Below are 11,136 nucleotides of genomic sequence, written 5' to 3'. Positions count from 1 at the left end.
CTTAAGTTTATCAACTATAAACCGCAGAAATGCGATCTATAACACACTGAAATTGCATTAAATGGTCGATCAAACGATTAAGTTGTTTACAAAGAAAATCCGTACATTTGTGTGTTTCTTTCATCACTGCTGTACTTTTTTGTCTGTGTTTACCTCCATCTGACCAATGATTCAAACTGAATTATGGGAAATTTCTCCTACCTCTCTGTTCATACACCGTCAGCCCGGACTTTGTATTTACTAAAATGTTTTAATTACACTGTACTTAAATGATTTCAGTTTGATTCCATTACTATAAAATGTTCAGTCTATTCTACTCATTTGTAGACGTAGTCCAAAGTACAGAAACAGTTTCAGTTGAATGGAGTTAAATCCCTCAGTTTGAGTCCTGACCACACCTTTGTATCTGTGCAGTGCATTGTGGGTATTGTTGCTGTAGTTGTATTTGTATTTGTGTCCAGCTGCACCAGGAGTCACAGCCACAGGAAGAACAACTATGGCTTTACTGTCCACATAGGACTGTCCTTGTTCAATGTAAAGCCTTATGCCTTACCAAATTAAAGGCACTTCCTGTACTGGTAAATTACACTGAGCTAATTTACATCCACGCTACGTTGTATTAAGTTGAATGATTTCATCAAACAATTTATATTGCAAAAGGTTTTAATTTAAATCAACATGGAAATGAGTCCAATGAACTGATGGATTAAGTCTAATGACTATACAAGGCAACTGACATTGCAACAAATTTGAAGTTAAATGAACTTGGCATTTATTGTGTTGTACTTAAAATTGCATTTCCATTCAAATCAAGCATTTTAGTTTAATCCACTCAAGTTTTCATTACTTAAATTTTTGAAGGCAACGGATTTGCTCAAGTGTTTTAACGTAAACCGAACTTATCTGGTCTTACAGTGTAGTGAAATTCTCTGTTTTTAGGTCTATACAGCCCTCGGCCTTAGCCCCTCCCCTTCGTCTAATTAAAATTCAGGACAACTCTACCCCTTATGGGGCAAACAGAAGTGGAGGGGCAGGGGTAAGGGGTAAGGGGGAGGGGCCAAGGGGTGAATTTGGGATTCAGACAAAGAGTTTAAAAAAAAACCTGGCGCAGTGTGTGTGGACACACCAGGAAACCCAAACGTTTTTAATTTAGTACGAGATAGAGGGGTAATATAAAATAATAATGAACAGATCTGGAAATCAGCATATTTATGTTCATCGCCATGTCATCGCATTTGTGAGTTAATAGAAAAAACGACTTTATGCATTTCTGTTTTTTTGACATTTCGTAAATATCAGTAAAGTTTTGCGCAGATGTCCGATGGAAAAGCGACTATTGATGAAGGATACATTGTAACATAAGAGCCTCTCCACAACTGCAGGTCTTAGTGGGTGTTCCTGGTCTGGTCTGGCCTGGTCTAGTCTGGCCTGGTCTGGTCTGGCCTGGTCTGGTCTGATCTGCAGGGTTAGTACCCTACCTCTAGGTGTGGATCTAACTGAACTGTGATTGGTCCATTTTTTTTCCAGATGGTTCAGATAAATTACAGCAAGTTACTCAGGGCTCCCGTCGAACACACAGCAGAAATATAAGAGCACATGGAGATGGTGGAACGGATACAATGAACAAAGAAACCGACCTCAGTTCATCCCAACACGCTCCAAATGGTGACAGAGCTCACATCCTGCTGTACTGAAAACACTGTGGGCTGATGAAAATGGAAGACTGTTGTTGACTTTTGAAACCCTTCTATGAGGGAACGTTACCGCTCCTTAAAGGGAACTAGGCAAGATTTTTACCTTCAACAGCTTCGTAGTAACTGTGACGGTTAAATGGCATATTAAAAGGAGAATGGAAGCGCTCCTCCTTCCCACTAGTGTCTCTAGGGCTGAACATGCCACTTGTGTTTTTTATTTAACCAGGAGGTCCTTTGCAGTAAAATGTCTTTTTGGAGGGAGACCTGAGCAGGTGCCGGTTGTTTGGCCTAGAACTCGTCTGTCACAGTTTATGGCACTACCACACAAACACACCTCCAGCCAGGTTCGGCCGACCACATATAAACACGAAGCAGTCATGGCTTCATTTCACAGTGTTTACCGTAGCAGAGGTGGGTGTGGTCAGAGGAGGGAGGAAGAAGAAAAGAGGGAGTGACCAAACCAGGACCAAGACAACAGTCTGCTTTGGTCCGGCTTTAACAGAACGGTGAGAGCTGAAAGACGAAGCAGCATCTAAACCAGGGTTCTCAAACTCCTGTTCGGTCAGGTTCCACATTCAGCCTGATCTGATCTGCAGTGGGCCGCACCAGTAAAATAAGAACCGAAGAACCGAGAAATAATGACAACTGCTCTAGTGGAAAAAAAAACCCCACAAAATTAAAAAAGATGTGAATAACCTGAAAAAACTGAATTTTCTTTAGAAAAATAAGTGCAGTTTTAACAATATTATACTTCAGCTTATCACTTTTAGACATTTAGTAACAGGCGGAAAATAGTTCAAATGGTGCTTAGTTTTCTTTAGACATTTCAGTTGTTCAGATTTGTTCAGGTTATTCACATTTTATTGTAACAGGATAGTTTGAAAATGTAAATATTTTCATAATTTAATGTTATTTTTGCACTAAAACCAAGACAAATAATTGAAGTTGTCATTATTTATAGGCATAGTGTAATATTATTTTCACATCAAACAGAAGAAAATCTGCAGTCATTCTTTGTTAGTGGTTCTTCTGCTGTTATTTGACTGCAGATCAGATTGGTCTGTTTGTGGAACCTGAACTAAAATGAGTTCCACTGTCTGGACTGTGGAACTTCTGCACTTTGGAAATTCATCCCAGGGGTCGGACTGGAACCTTTGGCCCCGGGACGCATGTTTGACACCCCTGATCTAAACGGATTAGGGATGTAAACAATTAATCGACTATCAATTAATTGTCGATAAGCACCCCCACACAAATACGGGGGGTCATATCGGTCCGATCCTGGACGGAGCGTTTCCTTTGGAGGCTGGTCTAGTCCACGGTCATCTGGACTATCTGGTCAGTGAGACAGAAGTTAAAACGTCCTCCTGATCCAGGACACAGCATTTAAGGCATGTCAGTCACCCCGCTGGACAAGGGAAAATAGCAGCGGGGGGGGGGGGTGTCAAACCTCACCCTATCATGTCAGGTAGTGATGCAATGTCAGAAATGCCCATTTCTTCTAAACTGTCCCCCTTCAGATCCATGAATTTTTCTGCACAACTTCTTTAGTTCGACTCCATTCCTGTCATTGTCTGTTCTGTATCCAATGGAACAGAAATCAGTCATTAAGGAACATGACATGCTTTTTTAATGAAGTACATAAACAATATTTAGCTTTTATTCTTATAGTCTCTTTTGAAAGAGAAATTCAGGTTCTTAGGAAAATCGCTGCTTATCAATTAATTGTTAATTGATCGATAAGACTGACCAACTAATGACTAATGAATTAATGTATAATTTGCATCCCTAAAACAGATGCAGACTTGGCGTTGTAGCTGTTGGACTTGTAAGAACGGCTCAGATAAATTCACTAGACTGTATGTACTTCAGTGGGTTTGTGCTCTTCATGCTGCTGTTGGCTGTAACAGTGTTTACTCGTTTATCAACTCATTCTATGAACGATGCCTGGACACTTGCTAGCTAGCGGAGATGTTAGCATACTTGTGTCACGTAGGTGTATGTTTGTTTCATTTACTAGTTTACCCTTTGTCTGCCTCAGGAGTGTATTTTTACTACGAGACACAGAATTGAATCAGTTGAATCTAGTTTCAGTCGGATGTTTGTCGTTCCTTATGTGTCTAATTTGTTTCGTCTGAATAGTGACTGGCATAACGACTGGCCTTGAAGTTTGAGTGACTCTTGTAACATTAGTAACTTTCTTGTAACTCAAAGTCACAAAGACATTGCTCCGAGGATTACCTTCTCGTCACCTGCTTCATTGAAAATAAATACACATGATTAGAGGGGGCGGGGTTAGGGGTGGGTTTTACCACAGTGAATATGTACGTCTAAACTGTAGGGGGAGCTCCATTAAAAAATGATACAAAAACAGTGAAGAAGAGCAAAACTGGTAAAATCTTACATAGTTCCTCTTTAAAGACTAGTTCATATTTTCTAGTGTTGGTCATATGAGGTTTTCATCCACAGTCACGGTTTCAGCCACAGCTGACGGCAGCGGGTGGGGAGTTGGACATGACACGGAAACTGGAACATGATGGAAAAAAGGTAGAAGATAAAAGACCTGCCAGTGCTGCATCCAGATGTAAGGACCTGGATGACCTGGATGAGGCGGTCCATGTCAGTCAACTAGACCTCCAGTGGTCCACCTGGATCTGTTGGTGTCCTGGGCAGGTGACCACCCTTACTGTTGTGTCCATCTGTGGTGAGAATCCAGAGGCTGTCTGTCTGTGTCCGTTTGGCTTCCACCGTCTACACTAGGACATCTTCTATCCTGCTTCTCCAGCCTCCATCTACTGGATTAAACCCACTGACCAAGGCCCAGGAGCCCCTAGAAGCCCACTTGTAAACATCTGAAGTGTCCAGGACCATCTGCTGTTCTGAAGGCCTGTAGAGGTTCTGCTCCCATCAGCCTTTACAGCAGAAAGCATTTGGACTGAGGTCACGACATCAGTCATCTGGCTGTTAGCAGTGCATCTACAAACAGCTGACACGTACCTTCAAACAGAAGGAGCACAGCCGTGTGGAGCCTGAACAAAGGCACAGCAGTGACCCGTGTCCACTGCAGACACATCCTAGAACTGGCCCTGCTTTGAAACTATCTGTACCGACAGTGGTACTAACAGCTGATGGCTAACACCAGGCTGTTCAAGTGGAGATACTGACTTAGAGGTCACAACTGCATTCCTTTAATCATTTCATTTTATATTATATGATTATTAATCCACTTTCTCTGGGCAGTTCTGTACATGCAGACAGAAGTTTGGGTTAATTTTATGGCAGCGAGGCTGAATACTTGATGCTGATTGGGTAGACCCAGAGCAGGATATGATGTCAATAGGAAACAAGCGTCATTTTTAACGTCCTGTAGAAGACGAATGGTAAATAGTACAATACTGTGGATTCTACAGTTCAAATAATAATGTCTGAGAAATGGACTGACACATGTGCAGGCGCTGCTTGTATTCTATGGTCAAATCTGTTTGGTTAACGATCGCAACTGATTACATCGACAGTGGGTCCAACTGAGGAGAGGGAGGAGAGGGAGGAGAGGGAGGAGAGGGAGGACAGCCCATAACCTCCCCCCCTTATACTGTCTGAAGCAGAAAAGAGCAGTTTAACTGCACTTCACTTTGTGACTCATTAAATGAACACAAACAGATTGGATGTTTGAAACTTTTCAGCTGAGGAGAATGTACCCCTGCTGCTGCTGAGGACCCTGAGTGCCCTTTGACCTTCTGAGGGGAGGGGCTCTACTTGTATGTAGACAGGGTGTTCTTGTCCAGCATCCTCAGCGTCTGCCGGACTCCCTTCTCTACTTTCCTGAAGTGAAGCCTCTTCCAGATGCTCTGCTGCTGCTGTCGACCCCACTCCAGATCCCTGAGGAACACCTGCACAGAGGACGGCCGGATGACTGACTCCGCCCACTCAGTCTGTTACTGTACATTCACTGTTATGACCACGTAGACTTTTATGAAATCTGCTGTAGTGACGTTACACTTTTATCTTGGATGTTTGTTACAGAACGTACCATAGTTTTTGACTCTGCATAACGACTGACTAGTGAACTAATTAATAATTTTACTATTGTCAAATCATCGTTGAACTCTTAAAGGCCAAACTTGTAATCCTTTAAATGTATTAAATTCCCTCTCAAAAGTACAGAAAATGTATAAATATCATACTGAAAATACTCAACTACAAGTAAAAGTTCAGATTTCACACCTTATTTTTGTACTTTGGGATATTTGTTCAACTGCAATGCATCAGATTCTACCAGAGCAGAATATGTTTATAGAGGTAAGATAAGATAAGATAAGATAAGAAATCTGCTATTTATATAAGTATTTCTATGAATTTAGATTTAAATGTAAGTATTCTATACATCTTTACATTGTGGCTGCACATGCACATGGTGTCATATGGGTGGGTGGTGCTACTATTTTCAGCCCAGATGATCAGATGCAGTTCTAGAAGTAGCCGTGGTCATCATCACCTGGTTTGAATTGCTTGTATTTTGGACATAATCAGCAGATGTACGGTACATACAGTCTGCTGTTGGATCCTGTGGTTGTGTTTGGTTGTATGTGCGTACCCTCAGCTGCTGTTTAACTCTCTCTCGGTCCCAGGAGGAAGCGTTCTCTCGGATCACGCTGAGGATGGGGTGCCAGTCTTCAGAGAGGTCTGAGCCCTCGGTGACGGAGGCCAGGACTCGGACCCTCCGCCCGCTGCCGCCTTTGCTCTTGGGAACTCCTCGGACGTACAGAGACTGTTTCCCCACATCACTGAGAGGGTTCAGGTACAAACTGGACAAACAAACACAGAACTGTTAGTGAAGAAGAGGAGGAGGAGGGGGAGGAGGGGGAGGAGGGGGAGGAGGGGGAGGAAGAGGAGGAGGAGGAGGAGGAGGGGGAGGAAGAGGAGGAGGAAGAGGAGGAGGAGGAGGAGGAAGAGAAGGAAGAGGAGGAAGAGGAAGAGGAGGAGGAGGAGGAGGAAGAGAAGGAAGAGGAGGAAGAGGAGGAGGAGGAGGAGAAGGAAGAGGAGGAAGAGGAAGAGGAGGAGGAAGAGGAGGAAGAGGAGGAGGAGGAGGAGGAGGAAGAGGAAGAGGAGGAGGAAGAGGAGGAAGAGGAGGAGGAGGAGGAGGAAGAGAAGGAAGAGGAGGAAGAGGAGGAGGAAGAGATGGGGGAGGAAGAGGAAGAGGAGGAGGAGGAAGAGGAGGGGGAGGAGGAGGAGCAAGAGGAGGAGGAGGAGGGGGATGAGGAGGCTGAGGAGGAGGAAGAGGAGGGGGAGAAGGAGGAGCAAGAGGAGGAGGAGGAGGGGGATGAGGAGGAGGAGGAAGAGGAGGAGGCTCTTCTTCATCTTAAACAGTGGTTCTCAACCTGTTTTGAACAAACTCACCCTAATATATTATAAATAATAATCATAGCATTATTATTATTATTATTATTATTATTATTATTATTAATAATAATAATAATAATAATAATAATAATAATAATAATAATACAAAAGTTGTGTAAGTGTTGTAAATGTTGATGCCTACAGTGTTGGAGGACAGAGTGTTGGAGGACAGAGTGTTGGAGGACAGTGTGTTGGAGGACAGTGTGTTGGAGGACAGAGTGTTGGAGGACAGAGTGTTGGAGGACAGTGTGTTGGAGGACAGAGTGTTGGAGGACAGTGTGTTGGAGGACAGTGTGTTGGAGGACAGAGTGTTGGAGGACAGTGTGTTGGAGGACAGAGTGTTGGAGGACAGAGTGTTGGAGGACAGTGTGTTGGAGGACAGTGTGTTGGAGGACAGAGTGTTGGAGGACAGAGTGTTGGAGGACAGAGTGTTGGAGGACAGAGTGTTGGAGGACAGAGTGTTGGAGGACAGTGTGTTGGAGGACAGAGTGTTGGAGGACAGAGCTCCAGTGTGTTTGGTTGTGTGTTGTGCTGAAATGCTGCAGGTCTATAGAACACTGTTCATGATCCAGTTCATTGTTCCTTCTTTTCTTTATGTGTAGCCTGCCCATTTCACTTAAGCCACAATTAAAAGCAATGAGGGAAAACATATATTGTACAGCTGTTGGAGGTGGTTTGAAACTGTTGTATGTATTTGCACATTCAAACAAATTAAGACGCACATTTTTAATGACTGATAACATGTGTTCGGTTGTGAACTCAAACAGACCTAGATTTATATATAATCCAAGTTTTAAATTAAGTGTTATTTAACTGAAGGTGGTGGTGGTGGTGGGGGGGGGGGTGTCCAGGAAGAAGCAGCCCCTCCCCCTCTGTAAACAGTGAGACGGACTTTGCATATTCACATCAGAATATGAGCGTCTGTAGTCCAGGGAGTAAAGCCAAAGTTCATGTCATCCACCCTACACTGCCTGCACTTCCTCCTGCTTTCCCTGATGTTATTTGATTCCGTTTCGATATTAAACTTTTTATACATAATTGTCCTTGTGTACATTTTGACTGGATGTGGAATTTGAACCCGTGTAGCCGGGTTCGGCTCCTGTCAGCCGTCAGGATCCAGGATACTGTGTTTCCAAAAGGTCATGTGGTCTGATGAGTCCAGATGAACCCTGTTCCACAGTGATGGGCTCATCAGGCTCAGAGAACAGGCGGATGTAGTGATTACCCATCATGCCTAGTGCCTACAATACAAGCCTGCATGGGCAGTGTTACGATCTGGGGTTGGGTCAGTGGTCAGGTTTAAGAAAACAGGCCATGGTGAACATGTGCCATAATCAGAGGTGAAAGCTAAATAAATAAAGATAAACATTAGAGTGTGGCTCAGGTGGTAGAGCGGGTCGTCCAATGACCAAAGGGTCGGCAGTTCGAATCCTGACTCTGACTGTCCACATGTCCATGGGCAAAACACTGAACCCTAAACTGCTGATGTGTGTGTGTGTGTGTCCTTGTACAGCACTATTAGCACCATGAAGGTGTAGAAAATGCACTATGTAAGTTTTCCATTCATTTTATTTTGGCCAGGCTGCGTATGTTCACACTTGGATACATGTGCAAGTGTGAGTTTACTGAAAATTATTTGGAAATTAGTGGTATTTAATATTTACAAAAATCTAAATTCAGTCATAAAAGAGCCAATGAACTCCCTTTTATTTCCATGTGCTAATGCATGCTTTTCTGTGTTTTTTTTTTACCAGTACTTTGTACATTTACATATTCTGGCAGCTCGTGATGACTGTTTCTATGTTTCAGTCCTGTGCACACACCACCTCAGATACCTGGTGTCTGTTTGGGTTCTGAGAACGTCTGTTTGAGGTGCTCTCCTTACTGCACAGTGTGGATGCTGGGGTGCTCTCTGCAGGCGTCCACCAGAGTCAGAGCTGCGTTGTCTCCGATATTGTTGTAGGCCACGTTGAGCTCCTCCAGGCCGCTGTGCTGCTGGATCTTGTCAGCCAGGTCCAGGGCCCCCTGGTCCCCGAGGGCGGTGTGCATCAGGGACAGATGTCTGAGGGACTGGTTCTGGGGCAGAGCCTCCAGCAGGGTGTGGGCTCCAGAGTCCAGCAGAGGATTATCACACAGTCTGGAACACAGCACATGATTGAACATCTGTGGTTTCAAACAGTAGAGTACACCATGTGAGAGGTCAACTTGAAACACATGTGGACGGTTTTATTCAGAGGACAAAGTCCAAAAACCACAGGAGGAGCACAGGAGACGTCTGCTCGTACATGCAAAGCAGCTGAGGAGAAACGGCCGAGTCAGGGTTTGTGGTGCTGACGGTGATACCGGCGGGACCAGGACAGGCGTATCCATGACAACACCGCCATGCCACTGGGAAGCGCTCAGACTGTGGTGTCTGTGTTGTTATGGCCTAGTTCTAAAGCAACCATTTACAAAAAGAAACCAAACATCATGAGCAAACACCAAGTCACACTGATGTTTTCTTCTTATTAATACAGCACCATCACAGGATCACAACCTAATGAACCACAGCCCCTGTATGGGTCTGTTCTGAAGAGGCAGGAGGAGACCACAGGGAGGAGGTCAGAGGAGGAACTACAGGACTGTTAGGAGGAGGTCAGAGGAGGAACTACAGGACTGTTAGGAGGAGGTCAGAGGAGGAACTACGGGACTGTTAGGAGGAGGTCTGAGGAGGAACTACAGGACTGTTAGGAGGAGGTCAGAGGAGGAACTACGGGACTGTTAGGAGGAGGTCAGAGGAGGAACTACGGGACTGTTAGGAGGAGGTCAGAGGAGGAACTACGGGACTGTTAGGAGGAGGTCAGAGGAGGAACTACGGGACTGTTAGGAGGAGGTCAGAGGAGGAACTACGGGACTGTTAGGAGGAGGTCAGAGGAGGTCAGAGGAGGAACTACAGGACTGTTAGGAGGAGGTCAGAGGAGGAACTACAGGACTGTTAGGAGGAGGTCAGAGGAGGAACTACAGGACTGTTAGGAGGAGGTCAGAGGAGGAACTACAGGACTGTTAGGAGGAGGTCAGAGGAGGAGCTACAGGACTGTTAGGAGGAGGTCAGAGGAGGAACTACAGGACTGTTAGGAGGAGGTCAGAGGAGGAACTACGGGACTGTTAGGAGGAGGTCAGAGGAGGAACTACAGGACTGTTAGGAGGAGGTCAGAGGAGGAACTATGGGACTGTTAGGAGGAGGTCAGAGGAGGAACTACAGGACTGTTAGGAGGAGGTCAGAGGAGGAACTACGGGACTGTTAGGAGGAGGTCAGAGGAGGAACTACGGGACTGTTAGGAGGAGGTCAGAGGAGGAACTACAGGACTGTTAGGAGGAGGTCAGAGGAGGTCAGAGGAGGAACTACAGGACTGTTAGGAGGAGGTCAGAGGAGGAACTACGGGACTGTTAGGAGGAGGTCAGAGGAGGAACTACGGGACTGTTAGGAGGAGGTCAGAGGAGGAACTACGGGACTGTTAGGAGGAGGTCAGAGGAGGAACTACGGGACTGTTAGGAGGAGGTCAGAGGAGGAACTACAGGACTGTTAGGAGGAGGTCAGAGGAGGAACTACAGGACTGTTAGGAGGAGGTCAGAGGAGGTCAGAGGAGGAACTACAGGACTGTTAGGAGGATGTCAGAGGAGGAGCTACAGGACTGTTAGGAGGAGGTCAGAGGAGGAACTACAGGACTGTTAGGAGGAGGTCAGAGGAGGAACTACAGGACTGTTAGGAGGAGGTCAGAGGAGGAACTACAGGACTGTTAGGAGGAGGTCAGAGGAGGTCAGAGGAGGAACTACAGGACTGTTAGGAGGAGGTCAGAGGAGGTCAGAGGAGGAACTACAGGACTGTTAGGAGGAGGTCAGAGGAGGAACTACAGGACTGTTAGGAGGAGGTCAGAGGAGGAACTACAGGACTGTTAGGAGGAGGTCAGAGGAGGAACTACGGGACTGTTAGGAGGAGGTCAGAGGAGGAACTACAGGACTGTTAGGAGGAGGTCAGAGGAGGAACTACGGGACTGTTAGGAGG

The 11,136-nt window shown here is 45.4% G+C and overlaps 1 protein-coding gene across 1 annotated transcript in view; it reads right to left on the bottom strand.

The window, feature by feature from the left end:
- Positions 1–2,671: 2,671 nt before the first annotated feature.
- LOC115415730 (NLR family member X1-like) overlaps positions 2,672–11,136 on the bottom strand; it is a 47,039-nt gene continuing 38,574 nt past the window's right edge. Inside the window, 3 exon segments of the mRNA XM_030129370.1 lie at positions 2,672–5,584; positions 6,289–6,499; positions 8,980–9,231. Coding sequence (XP_029985230.1) covers positions 5,447–5,584; positions 6,289–6,499; positions 8,980–9,231 — 601 coding nt within the window. The 3' untranslated portion in view covers positions 2,672–5,446.

Source organism: Sphaeramia orbicularis, unplaced genomic scaffold (genome assembly GCF_902148855.1).
Source record: "Sphaeramia orbicularis unplaced genomic scaffold, fSphaOr1.1, whole genome shotgun sequence".
Lineage (NCBI taxonomy): Eukaryota > Metazoa > Chordata > Actinopteri > Kurtiformes > Apogonidae > Sphaeramia > Sphaeramia orbicularis.
This window is presented reverse-complemented; position numbering and strand designations above follow the sequence as displayed.